Source organism: Kryptolebias marmoratus, linkage group LG14 (assembly GCF_001649575.2).
Source record: "Kryptolebias marmoratus isolate JLee-2015 linkage group LG14, ASM164957v2, whole genome shotgun sequence".
Classification (NCBI taxonomy): domain Eukaryota; kingdom Metazoa; phylum Chordata; class Actinopteri; order Cyprinodontiformes; family Rivulidae; genus Kryptolebias; species Kryptolebias marmoratus.
The window spans coordinates 15,437,453-15,452,183 of NC_051443.1; the positions used below are offsets into that span (position 1 = coordinate 15,437,453).

The window sequence follows — 14,731 nt, forward strand, 5'->3', positions numbered from 1 at the left end:
AAGGTGATTTATTGGGCTGGCCACACCCTCAGAGCTTGGGTTACCAATCAGGTTATCCAGTTGGCATTAACTGAGAAGATGACATCATTCTTCCATGTGTTGGAGATGAATGAATCAGTTTTGATGACGTGTGATGGCACAATCGCATTTGAAGGACTATACATTTTGTAAATTAATAAGCCAAATCTAGTCTCACTGAAGACATTCATACTGAAGCAGTCATTTTATCTGTATTAGATGCCTGTTAAATTGCTTTGGTTAATGATCACCTGTGCATTATAGTTCATTTGAGATGTTCGTATGTAAACATCTCAACCCTACTTGGAACTATGATAAGACATGCTGAAGCATATTGTGACAAGAGATCAGTCTTCACCTGTGGTTTGTGAGTTTTACTTGCGCTGTATCTGCCAATTCATTTCCTGTCTACAGTAATTTAGCCAAGTACAGCTCATAAAACTTTATATTCTGCATTTGATGTATCTCAGGTCAAGAAAGGTGAAATAATTTAAATATATTAGTGCACCGTGTGATTGATGATACCATTGTCCCACAAACACAGAAGAATGTCCAACTCAGGTCAAGCACTTAGCACTTACCTCACATCCTTTGATGCAATGGAGTAACTCTGGGGCTGGATACCATTTCAGTCCCATTGTGCATATTATACTCTGTAAAATAAGACAAAATTTGTATGTTCAGTTACTTAAGAAATATTACCTTATCTTCTTTACTGTCTGAACTAGTTTGCCAGGACTTTGCTCGTTTTTATTTTTTCATACATTTTATTCCACATATGCTTAACTGCACACATCAAAAGAACTCTCATGCAACTCATGGAGTATTTCTTTGTAATGACCACTTTGATTTACACTTTTTCTACATGAGAGCAAATAATAGAAGTTAGTGGAAATGTTATTTTTTTCTTTAAATATACTACTAGGTCTTGGACAAAGATGAACAAAGATTTAAGAGATACTGTCGGTAGCAGTAAAGAGCATCAAGTTCTCCAATAGTTTTGCAGAAACTGTGAGAAGTGAATTTCTTCTATGCTTTTTGCTGAAAAGCAAATAAAACCAGTTAAGAATTTAATAAACGTATTGATGTATATCAAAAATGCAACTCACTGTATGCATGAGTCTAAAGTGTATGCTTGTGTCCATAAAGTGTGTATAACTTGTTTATGCAGTGTGTGTGACTCGGTCCGACCCAGCAGATAGAGAGGGGTTTTATTTACTGCACAAGTGTTTCATTACACATATAAAGTAGTGTCCATGTTCAAAACTGCCATCCACAGCAAAGGACTGACTGACCTCAGGTGGTCCATTTCTTAGACCCACCATGTCCCAAAAACTCACAAAGTTGACATGCTTTTCTTTCATTGCTGCAGACTAAGGTATTTTTTATTTCAGTCCTGTCAGCAAATCAATGCAAAAATATGGATCAGGGTTTGAAGGTGGAGAGAAAGAACAACTTAGCATCCGAGGAGAACAGAGAGCTGTGAGAGTAGTAGTTCTGCCAAATAAAATGCAGGCAAGTATGTTTGTATCCAACAAGAGATGATGCAATGGTTGGTAGGAAAATGAGTGGATTTTTTTTTTTATTATTTTTAAGGTGACAATTTTTGCATCTCTTGCACTTTTATCCTTTCTTTCTCACTTTTTGTTATGATGATGTCACCCAGAAACTCCTTCTTTTCGTTTCCTCCTAATTTTTTTCTCTCTGCATCCCTTTTTATTCCTCTCTCAGCAAGGCCGTAAATCATTATAATCCATGATTGTGGCCTGGTCTCACCCCTAACTACGTATAGGATCCTCACCCTCCAAAGTGTCCCCGGGGCACTCATACCACATAAAAATAGATCTCTATCTCAGCGCCACCACAGACGAGGTCGTGTCATATAGAAAATGACTAATTCTGCAGCCAGCCCGACAGGGTAATTTTGCTGATAAAGGGGGGAGGAGGAGGCTGGGGGCACATAATCATCAGAGACAGAGAGATGGGTAAAAGAGGAGGAGGAGAAAGTGGAGGTAAAGAAGCAGGAGAGAATTCTAAGTGGGTCAGATGAAGAACCAAAATACAACTAGTTAAAAGGCAATTTATCAACATCATTTGTTAGATGAGCAATACCAACCTCCAACTCAGCAAAGAAGAACTAGGGATCGCAATTGGGAATAAGAAGATGGGCAATATATTGAACATACTTAATATATCATATGTTGCTCTTCACAAGAGGTTTTAAATGACTATACCCATAACATAAAGTATTAGTTTTTTTGCTCTGGTTTGTGGGGGTCAAGGTGAGTACAAAGCGGGCCGAGAAGGTTGTGGGCCAAGGTGGGCAGCAAAATAATGTTCACAGCCTAGAATATAGTTTTGCAAGCCATGTACACAAAAAAAATGGTCCATGATTTTCAAAAATTGACTTATGTCAGCTCTTCTCATTAACCTCAGACTTTCTCAGCAGAAGTTCTAGTCTTTCATTTTTGTTCTTTGCTCTAAACTTGTGCATTGACCTTGTCATAATTCTTACAACAAATGGAAAGCCAGATACAAACTTGATGAACAAATTCACAACTGCTTCTTTGCTGAGTGAACTACTTTTATATCACATACATTGTCCCTTTCAGACAATTACTGGTTCAGTGCAGTAAATGGTTCACCTTAATGTTTACGTTATTTGTGCTTACAAGTGATATGCTGATTAATTTCATTAACTAATAATCATTAGAAAGGAAATGCTGTAAAGTAAATTTAGCTGACCTGCTAGTGATCAGTCCCAATTTCATTTGATTAATGTGTTATCTGGCATTCTATTTACCAAGGGAATTTTTTCAGTCCAGCATTGACTCAAAGTGATGTATGCATGGTGGTTAGGAATATTGAATATTTTTGGCGGTGCTAGAAAAAGTCACTATGTCACAAAGCATTAAAACCTGGTGAGAGCAAAATTATCCCAGTCAGAAGGGGTCGGGCAGTGCAGTTTCTTTTCCTCCATCTGCTCCGCCTGTAAACCATCTCTGTGACATAATAACTCTGCTTGGATTTTGCTGACACTCATGAGGTCTGATACGTATTTATTCTGAGATCTTTAGATCTGTTATCTTGTGTGGTTACCTCTCCCAAAGGGCATGTAACGTATCTGATATCGCTTTTTGATAGCTCAGTTTCAAGCATATGGGCACCTGACACTAAAGTTTTTATTTCCAGCATCCCTCTTTTTTCCTGGTACTACAATTAAATTGAAATAGTCTCAAGGTGTACTATAATAATGACAGCCTCATAAGAATTTGTGAAGCTATCACAAAATGTTATATTTCAAGTGGTATATTTTTGTGCATAGCTGAACGTGAAAACAATTATATTAGGACTGCAGTTTTGTTGATTATATTTGAAACGTCTGTGCTTGAGCATCTGTATGTGTACAAATTGAGGAGGATACTCAATGTCATCATAGGCTGAAGGGCTAAAGCAGAAGATGAAAACACTTAAGTAGTTTCAACCTACAAAATATTTACCTTTTTTAACCTCTGAACCATGGTCCACATTTAAAAATATTACACACACACTAAAGCACTCACACACTACCTTTGTGATGCTATCCACTGCTTCCATATGGTACAGCATCAGGTTTCATATTCCCACTAAGTGCAAATAATATCTGTTACACAAATCTATAAAAATAGGTCATTTTTGTTCATGTGACCCAACCCTCCTTCCCAACATATATCTTTAAAAAAAAAAACCTTGACTCAGTGAGTATCTGAAACAAAAACAATTTGTTCCTTTACTTGGGTGTGGATTATCATCTACTCTTCTCTAGTTACAAAGTTTGTTTGATATAGCTTAAGGGGCATTAAACTGGTCCATTCCATTTGCACTCAGAACCCAGAATTTCTTAGAGTCAAGTAAAAAAAAATCTACTGGAACACCTGCTGAAGTTGGCATTCTGGCTCAGAAGTCAGAGCTTCCTGACAAGCGCTGACCTTTAAGTCCAATATGGCTGACTTTCCCATGAAAATTTGCTACATCTTCTGAAATAAACTTTTATTTCTCAGGTTGTATATCAGTAATTCAGTCACAAACAGTACCATTCAAACCAGTGAGCATGTTGCTACAGCGTTTAAATACACCAAATGTGGAGAAACCCATTGTTAATGAGTTGCATTGCTAATGGTAGTTACCCTGGTCACTGAGCAGAACAATTAGCTAATCCTGGTTTTTCAATTTGCACCTAGACCACGGATAAGTTGGGCCTGATGTTATATCCAAAGGTGGAACTCAGCAGAGAAGATATTGTCTGATACTTTCAAGAAACCACCAACAACATCACACACACATCTACACTTCTTGACTCCAACGAGCTTCATATAAACATCAAAGAACACCATGGATGTGTGAATAGCATCTCCTCAAGAACTATTCGTACAGCTTTGTGTTGAATCATCATCCCACAATAAACTCTCCAGCCACTGTTTTCCTGCCAGTTTAAGAAACTTGTACTGCCCCATTACAGTCAGTGGCTGTGAAATATTTTTATACTGAGTCATTTAAAACTGAACATTACTAATGAGATTAGTTACAATTGAAGGGTGAGGTCCATGACTCTCAAGAACTGCATATATAATAAAATTCTACTTAATAAGATTTTTGTTCTGTTTTTTTCTGTAGGTTGTTCTTGGCAGAGGGACAAATACACTGAAATTAAAATTCATCCAGTTACTGGTTTGTTAGAGTTAGGATGACGCCTAATTACTAGAGACGGTTCAAAGCTTTTCAGGACAGAAGTTATGAGGAATTGAGAACCCACAGGCAGAAAGATGTTTACACACCAAGAAAATAGTAAGTTGTTTTAAGGGTTGCCATGCTCCACAGACAAATATTTGTATAGCACTGGGTCAAGAACAAGCCAGCCTTTTGCACTGTAGACAATCAAGCGAGGATGTAGGAACTATGTGTGAAATTCCTTGCTAGAGAGTTGTGGATCACGGAACTTTACAAAATGCGTTTGTCAGAGCTATGATGAGGACACAAATACACACAGAAACCTACCTTGACTTTTAATGGGTTCATCTGGTGGTTATTAAGAACACTATTCACTGTAATGTTTCTAGGCAGAATCACCACTTCGTTGTTACCCTCTCTGCACGTGAGCTCACACTCCTCACCTGTGTGTGTGTGTGTGCATGAGAAGGAAAGATCAAACAACTTAAAAAGTACAGACAAACCAATTTCAGATATAAGATATATCTTCAGATTTAGTGTAGTTTAGTCATAATATCTTTTCCATTAAAAAGCAAGGCGTCATTGACATATATTATAACTAGGTGCAGGACCAAAAGCCGGAAATTGAAGACATTAAGGCTGAGTGGCTTGTAGGCTGGCTGCAGTGAAATTTTTAAACAAATTTTTTTAAGTGCTGCTCAAAGATGTGCTTTTCTGTTAATCAGTTTAGTTTGCTCAGATCTGTCCAGTGCAAAATGCAATAATTGGCAGACTACCCAATAGGTCTACCTCATTAATATTATTACTATTACTACTATTAATACATAAAGGCTCTTACTGACAAGAACAGAAATCAATATGTTGTCATACAAACCTATGCCGTGTCCTCGCTTGCATGAGTACTGCAGGCTATAATGCAGGTTTTGGGGTAAAGAACACTGCCCTTTGCTGTTTGGACAGATACGGAACGACCCTGTCCAGTTGCCATCCTTCCTACAGCGAATCGCATTGGACCCTGGACCCTGAAAATAACACACATATTGACAGACAAACAATTATACTCACACACACTGGTACACAAACACTGCCGAGCCAAGGACATTGAGATGGCATCGCATTGCATACGGAGAAATACAATACAATTTTTATCAGGAATCCAACTAACAACACCTGAGAGGCAGAATAGATTAAAAGGTGTATACATTTCAAAAGTCTGTGGTGACAGAGCTATTCTGGAGATCAATAGCAATCTAATTAGAACGGCATCAAATTGAGTAGAGCTAAGGTAGACAAGGAGAAAAGCCGGCATTGTGAGGGCAGTGTGAAAAGTATGACATAAAAGAGTATATTTGCAAAATATGTTTGTATCTTTCATTCTCATCAACCAATATTGTAAGATATAACACAATAGTAAAGGTTTTAGATTCTAGTATGTCATAAAAAAATCTGCTTAGTCATTTAAAATATTTTATCCTGAAGCAAAAAGAAATAGAAAGAATGTAGCATATAAAAACAAAAAAGAGCATGCTTACTTTTTTATGGATGGGAATAAGAATATTGACAAAGCAAGAATAGAAAGACAGGAAAAAGATGGACAGACCTGCTTGCATGAAGCGTGCAGCAGCCTCACCGTATGGCCAGAGCCTCTTGCGGCGGCAACAGCAGGAATACCAGCGGAATCGGAGCAGTTGAGTCTGCAGACGCTGTCAAAGCGGAAGCCGTCAGTGCAGTGGTAGGAGCCGTGGAAGATGAGTGGGGGAGGATCACAGGTCACAGGCTCACATGCCCCTTCCAGCCAGGTGCCATCCTCTGTGCACTGGCGCTTAAATGCACGTCTAAAAGGTGCAAAGGTGATTACTTTCATATGATGCTTTACTTTCAACTTGATTAATTTAGGTTTTCTACTGAAAAACTAAACAAATCATTAATTGTTTCCTTGTTTACCTTTTGGGTTTGTTTTTAACATGGTATCCGGGCTTGCACTTGTACTTGCAGAGGGTGCCAACTTTTAGGCCGGTCTCATTGCAACGCTTTGTTTGCAGCACAGCATTGGCTACAGGAGGAGGGGCTGCACAGCGAAGCTCACAAAGAGCCTCTGGGAAGGACCACAGTCCATCCTCTAGGCAAGTAAGAGTGTTGTTTGTGCCTAAAAGCAGTCAAATTAAAAAAGTAAAAGTGGTAATAAAAAATATTTTGAGAACTGGTCATTGAATAGAAAAATATGTCTACGATGACTTTTAGTTATTCCACTCTTGCATTCCAACATCCCTTTCACAATTACATATCTAAAAGTTCAACTAAATTTAAAATAACATATGGCAAATGTGTCGCTGTATTTGTTAAATACTTGCTAATTAAGCTTGTGAAAATAAAGGATTGATAAGCTGGCAAAATATATTTTGAAGCCTGATTGCTCACATGTATCTCTGCATGCATGAGCAACTGTTGTGCTGTTCATCTCACCTATGAGCTGGGCAGGTTCTCGACACTGAAAAGTGCTTCTGCTGCCATAAGTCGTACCCTCTGGGAAGCTAAAAAGGGCAGGGTGAACATGGTATTTGTCTGGCAGACCACAATCCACAGGCTCACATGAAACTTGCTTGTTCCACTTCCCGTTTGCACAGGTTATAGTCACTGAAGAAAACGACTGGAAAATAAAAAGGTATGAAGTAAAGTTAATGCCAAACGAAGACAAACAGATTCGTACTGACAAACTGCCCTGTATCGACAGTTCTGTTTTAATGCAGACTATATGTATAAATAAGGACTGACACAAGTATTAATTTGAACACTGACGTGACTGATTGATGTGCTACACCTTATAGATGTTTCCCTCACAAAAAAAAAGACAGTAGCAATTCAGCACTCTGTCCAGCCTGAGTGTAACCTTACAAAGCTTGGTTGTGCTTAGCTCACCGTATGTGAGTAAGCTTCACATGCGACTCAGCAGCTCAAGTAACTGGTGATAGCATATGTAAGGTCAAGCCTTGCTACACGGACAACTGATATCCACCAACTGCACAATCAGCCCTGACCCAAAACAGATTGATCTGGAGGAAGTGTGACAGCTTCTGATAAATGCTCTCCCTCTCTCCTTCTTTCTCACACTCACAATCACACAATCATTTAAAGAGAGGAAATCATCTACAACTGGAAGACCAAACTTGATGAGTTTAAAGTCTAGCAATATTGTACTTTATTCAGTATCTACATAGTAATTAATCTAAGACAGCAATCATAGACTAAGAGTTTCTTTGCTTTTTCAGAACTCAGCAAAAATTTGAATGCTGTAATTGCTAAACAGTAAAGTAAAAATGTGTATCAAATTGAACAGAGTCAATATTTGACTGATCAGATTGAGTTTGTTGTTAAAAAATAATAATAATAAAATAATAAAAATAAAAATAATTGTAAATAATAGTACCTATCAAAAGCAATATTTACTAGCAAATACTTTATTGATTTATTTTTTGCGTGTGTATAAAGGCAGTGTTTTGGAAAACAGTTATTCCAGAAGAGTCTTTTTAAAGGGATAATAAAAAATATTGTATGATATTGCATGATCATAATCTGCATATTGTATCATATTTATATCAAATTCCATGATCTATTAAACTGTTTAAACATGACTAAAACATAATGGCAAGTTTTATAAATTGTTTTGGTAGATATTGTGTTGTCCTTTAACTTCAGCTAAAGAATATAATCAAAGCTTTTCCGGTGCTTTTCCATATGCAAGTTTAGCTTTGCTAAAGCTAGTGTCTCAAGAAGCTGCAACTGTTGGTGACAAACTGCAAACAGTATTTCCTAGGAAGTCTTCAAAATGTCAAAACTAAAATGTGAGTGATTTGTAGGACTTTACAGTCTTGTTGTTTGTATTTTGAGCATTTTCAAAAACTTTGCAAGACAAATTTTCTTTCAAAACTGTCGGAGAGTTGTCTCAGGCTTCTCAAACCTGTCTTGAACCCCACTCAATTTAGTTTCCATAATTCTAGCCTACATTTATTTTTTCCATCTCCTGCAATTGGTGTGAAATAACTCACATGGCTCAGACTCTCATTGTAGGTGTACTAAAGTGGATGCTGCTTGCAAAGAAAGCACAACCTAGCCATTGTCTGAGATATTAAATTAAATATTGTAGGAGCTTTGTGTCTGATTTGAATAGAATTGCATTTTTAAATTTCTTCTGAGGTCCAGAGGTTATTCAGAAAACACTCTAGGTTGTAAACCCAAATGTCCATGTCTATCCATGCGGACTGCACTCCTATGCATTGTTGGCACATGGTAGGAAACTGAAGAAGACAGAGGAAATCTACACATTTGGATAACGTGCAAAATTCACAAGAGGTGAACTTGCAAGAATTCAAACCCAGCTGTGGAAACAACACAGACTTCTACGACAAACAAAAATGAATAGTACAAATCTTTAACACCATATATTATAGATTATAGATTTTGGTATTTAATTATTATTACTGCTGTGTTTAAAACTGATATTCCAACAAACAAACATTTGAATGTGTGCACCATTTCAGCTATATTTTGCTGATACAATAAGAGGTCCTTAAAACCGCCCTGACATTTTGAGATAGTTCCAGATTAAAGAAAAAAAAAAAACACTGGCAATCTCTTAAAATTCCTATTTTTTCCTTTGTAATACTTTTAAATCCTATAAATTTTTAACCATGTAGTGAGATATTTGAATAAATAAAAACAAAATGGGGAACCACCTCAAATGTTTTATCATCTTTCATTACCCTGCACAGTGTAATGCAACAGGAATGCTCAGACTGATAGCTGTGCCAAAAAATCTAACAATGAAGCTGGTAATCATTTTGACTTTTCTTTTCTTTAGAAATAAGGAAGCCTGTGTTTTCACCATCAATAACGTTACACGCCTATTTGGGTCAACTTTAATTACACATCTTTTTAAAGAGCAGCCAAACTTTTGAGGTCAAACAAGCTGGACTCACTTAACATGACATATCTATTGCTTCATAACCTTCTCTTTCTTCTCTTGTATAACAATCTTTCATCTTGATCCGATTATATGATACTGAATAACAGTATCAGGTTCCCTCAAAATAAATAAGCTTCTTTCTTATTTGGATATCCAACAAAGTACCATATGTATTGCATGTGAGTGCCCTTTGAAAAACAACTTGGTGAGTTAAATGACTCACTTGTGATGGAAGGTTGTGAACAAAGTTTGCATGAAAGAAATGCCAAAGCACCTTTTTGGTGTTCAAAGGCCGACTTCAAATGATGCACAAATCAGATGTGCATACGAGAAACTACATGTTAAGTGGATTAAGTTGAACATCCAAATACGGATGAGATAATCCTCATAAACATCTACAATTTTCAAATTCAAGCTTAAAAGGATTTTCAGAACAGTTGGCATGTTTTTTAAATTATAATTGGAGTGTTTTATATCGAAAGCAATATTTAATCAAAATTAAGTAATTTTTAATGTGCCCAGTAATCAACTCTATTGTTTACAAATATGTGTTATATTGCTATGCTTTTTATTTACATGAGTTTAGGAATAAAGGATATTTATTGTTGCCATTTCGCAAAAGGAATCTGCAATTCTTCCTGCTGAATTTGACTCTTCATGATGCACTTCGTTGATAGCCACACACCTGCCAGGAAATAAGCCTCTTTAATGGTAGCATGCATATGTCTCCTCAAAATTTTTAAATCCATCTCTGTATCTATGGTACCTTTGCTGATAACAGCTTGGATAATCTGACTCATCTTTGGCACATAAAACCAGATGTCTGTTTTTCTTAAAGGAAAGCTGAGATGTGGACTAGTCTGACCCTGAAACGTGTATCTACTGTTTGCATGTCCTTCTTAGATGAGCCTGTGTGGGGAAAGCTCATGGGTGTTTCTGGACAGAGTTGATATATGGCTTCCTCCTTGCATAACGAAGTTTCAGGTTGCTTTACGGAATCCTGTGGTGGGCTGTGTTGAGTGACAATAATTTTCTAAGGTACCCAATAGCACATGTGGCTATTCTGAACAATGTGATGTTCATTGTGTGCCATCAAAGTTTTCACTTCAGTCCATGTGCATTTATTTTGTAAAGTGTATAGACCCTTCTTTTTTAGTACAAGTTGTGTAAGTTGTAAGGAATGTCAGGAGGAAAAGTGGTCTCAGTCACACTGAAACAAAAACAGAAGTACTTTGGAGCTATTAACACTATTTCTAGATAAGGTGATCTTGTTAAAAGGGTGTCTAGTTAAAAAAAGGAAGGAACTTGTTCAGTGACGTGACCAGGAACCCATAAATCACTTTAATAGAGATAGAAGAATCTGGCCAGGAAGAAGGCAAAATACACTAGAAGGTTTAAAACACTGGACAACTGGTTTGCTTGTCTGCCAAACTGCTTTTTAAAATCCACGACTTGTAGCAAAAAGTATCGCCAAGATAATGCTGGAAAAGACTTGAGAGCAAATTAGGTTTTGTTTTATTATGACCAGTTTTAGCTTTTGATTACATTTGCCAAGTAAGTTTTGTGATGTTTCTCTATTTGTTGAAAGAATCACCTCAAAACTATTTGCACATAAACTTTTACCAGGGCATGACACAAAAATAACTAACTTCTGACGGCAGTAAAAGTTCACATTTGGGTCTAGGACTTTTGAATTTTTCAGTGAAGACTGACTTGGGGAAAATAATTTATTTCATTTTTTACTTGATAATAATAAATATATATTCTTGCGTTTGTTTGAAAGCTCTTACAAAGCTGTTTCTTAAAAAAAAAGGCTTCACACTAAATTAGATTTGGCTGTAATGAATATAATAATAGAAACAATTATCCTTTAAACATATTTCTGAAAAGGAATAAGTTCTCAGAACAGAAATATGTTTATTAGAATTTATCAGTAGCCAGAAGTAGATTTAGTTCCAACTCTTTCTTCATAAGTTGTAAGGTATCCAGGTCATGGTAATCTAAAGTATTTAAAGAAAAGGCAATTCTCAAGAAGCAAATAAATTATAATAATAATTCTTTTGGTTTACAGTTTTTTTAATATTATTATTTTATTTTTCCTTTTTCAGCTTTTCTTTCATTCTTTATTCTGTGTAATTTCATTAAAGATAAAATTCAAACCCCTTTTGGAAAAAAAACATGTATAAGATGTATTTTTTTGAAATGAGGAAGATATAGTTTGTATGAACTGTACTGAAGCAGTAAACAACACTCATACTCATGGGGGGGCTAATAGCATGTGCCTGCAGATTTAATTTGCATACACCTGATTGAAGGCTGCAATTAGATCTTCACTGTGAACCACTGATGTAAAAGATGGGGGTGGGGAGGGGGGTGCCTGATTATTGTGAGTACTATTATTAGAAACAACAGACAGGTTCAAACGCAGCTTTATTCAAACAAAAGCACGATCGCTGAAATGTGATTCAGAGAATGTGATGATCAGCTCTGTCAACGGTCAAATACAAGTTAATGATCAAGACAATAATGTTCCTTATTTTTGTTTTTTTGGCTTTTAGTAAAAAGCTTATAAAGTAGGTTTAACCCTTCCATGGCCTTTGGGTTGTATTGACCTCTCTACCTCTCTTTTTCTGTGTCTCCTTTGAGGGCTTCAGGTGGGTTGAAAGCTTAAACATTATACAAGTGATCTCTGATAAACTACCAAAATTCTATTTACCATCTAAATCTGATTTATACTTGTTAGATGCAGTGGGCCACTGTGCAAAAACTGTATTCTTAAAGATAAGAATCAAAAATGTTTGAAATGAAAAACTAAGAAGCCATATCTTATTACCTGACAGACAACTAAAGCATGCACTATTACTGCATCAAACGAGGAACAAAATATCTCAATAATCCCAGTCAAAGTTGCTCCTTAGCCCTGTGTGTTTGGCCTACGACAGCATGTTTGAACAAAAAAAAAAGGTTAAAATTTGTGTAATCATGAACCTCAGAGCATAACAGCCTTAAGATCCCAAAATTATGATAATATGCTACCTTTAGATGTTTAGAATGCAAAAAGTTGTTACTGTTATGTGGATATGGGTCTAATCTTCAAGACAAGGATAAAGTACTGTTTCATGTTGGACAATGTTCAAAACTGTTGAATGTTTTAAAAAGGAAAACCCTGTAGGTAAAAGATGTGACTTGATCAGTGCCAGCACTCGGTGTTCCTTCATCACTTCAAAGAGGGGACGAAAGATAGGGGAGGAAAATGGACAGCAATAAAACACGCACAAGTAAATCAAGCATGTGAGGGGGAAAGATTTGTTCTTAAGATAGCAACCATGAAGGTGGTGTTCCCAGAACCGCTTTGACATCAGTGAAAGAAGAATGTAATTGTCTAATGAGAGGAAACAAGACTGTGCACTTCTCAGTGTTAGTGAGGAACTGCATGTGTGTGTTTATGTATGGGCTAGGATGGAAAAGAGTAAGATACAAATGATAAAATGTCTGATTAAGGGAACCACAAACTAGCTAATTCTATTATTTTCAGATTTATTGTTATTATATCTATTTTTGCATTCTTTGGTCCTGAATCTTTAAAATGTATTTAAGTTTTACCGTAATTCATTTAATAAACATAAATACTGTATGTACAAATTTTAAATAATTTTCAGTATTTTTATTTAAACTAGACTCAAGTTGATGTTTTCCTAAATTTAACCAAGCAGCATTAAAGAAGAAGGGACAAGAGGCTTTAAGTATTTAGTCTAGTATGTTTTGTTTATTTGTTTATTTATTTGGCTCCCCATTAGCCATTGCCGTGACAATGGCTAGTCTTCTTGGGGTCCACAGTATGTAGTAGACTATATGGTCTCAGTGCTGAGCAGTGAAACGTTTGTGAGCCACCACTAATTTCTTTATATTGCATTTTGGTAGCCATACATAATGGTACTTACCAGGGACGTACTAGGTTAGAACCAAGTACAAACCCTGTATGTACAGGATAACCATTTCATAACACAGTCTGGTCCTCATAAGTACCTGGTTTGAACAAAATGACAAAGCAGCCAGTATCTAAAGAATAATGTCAAAAGACCACAAAAAAGCATGGGCAAATGCATCTTAAGACCACTTTAAAAAAATTACAAGAAAGTCTGGGTCCTTGGAAGCAAAAATGTAGAGAAATGAGGACTGCCTCAAGACTTTGCCAGTAATTGTATAAGGGTAATCTTTTAAAACATTATTGATTTGAACTAACATCAGTATGTTAATTTCATGCCAATGAAACTGAACACATGCCCTCTGGTTAAGTGAATAAGTACAAAAGGTTATTCATAACAAGTCCTCTAAATACCTTTGAACTGTCAAGCATCATTTGTGGCAAACAAAAAAAAAATATTTGGCATAGCTTCACTTCCTTTTCAGTTCTCCCCTCTCCTACTTTGCCCTCTCTCCATACTTTCCTGCCTCGCTGTCTCTGAAAAGCATAATTTATCACTAAATGAGCTGACATTGATGAATAGCCACATGGCGCGCTGTCAATCAAAATGTAATACAATTAGAAATATGTGCAGAGTCGATGAAGAACTATTGGGAGTATTGGGGTATGTAATCTGTATGATTGTTGGAGTTGATGTTCAACAAACACAGCAGTCTTATTTTTGATAACATACAGTACTGTGCAAAAGTTTCCAAGCACCCCAATTTTTTTAATTTTTTTCCTTTCAAAGAGCCAAACTTTCATGCAATCCGTTAAAGTGGTCTTGATCAATAGCTTTTCAGGATTTCTGAAGGTCTTTTAAAGTGTTTCCTTCAACTTTGGATGTATTTTCTGTCCAGTCCTTGTACCACTCACCAGAACATAAATTGTGCAGCGTGTACTTAAAACAATGGAAAAGTAAACAAGCAGAGGACAAAGGAAGAGGTGCCAGGTCTAAACCCTATCTGCAGCAGATGAACTGTATCTGAGAGTCGTGTTTTGAAGAAAGACCCGACACAGGACAAGAAATGTCCTGTATGTCATTCAGTTAATCATCATGTCTGTCAAGTTTTCAGCTTATA

At 36.5% G+C, this 14,731-nt stretch overlaps 1 protein-coding gene across 2 annotated transcripts in view; it reads right to left on the reverse strand.

Moving 5' to 3' along the window:
• pappaa (pregnancy-associated plasma protein A, pappalysin 1a) overlaps positions 1 to 14,731 on the reverse strand; it is a 95,533-nt gene that overhangs the window by 17,396 nt on the left and 63,406 nt on the right. Inside the window, exons 15-20 of one of the 2 annotated variants that reach the window (XM_025004026.2) lie at positions 7,189 to 7,372; positions 6,670 to 6,871; positions 6,356 to 6,560; positions 5,600 to 5,747; positions 5,053 to 5,168; positions 600 to 671 (exon numbers count right to left, since the gene is read on the reverse strand). In XM_025004026.2, coding sequence (XP_024859794.1) covers positions 600 to 671; positions 5,053 to 5,168; positions 5,600 to 5,747; positions 6,356 to 6,560; positions 6,670 to 6,871; positions 7,189 to 7,372 — 927 coding nt within the window. Of the gene's footprint in view, positions 1 to 599; positions 672 to 5,052; positions 5,169 to 5,599; positions 5,748 to 6,325; positions 6,561 to 6,669; positions 6,872 to 7,188; positions 7,373 to 14,731 lie in introns of both variants that reach the window. The other variant, XM_017407464.3, reaches the window with a different exon arrangement.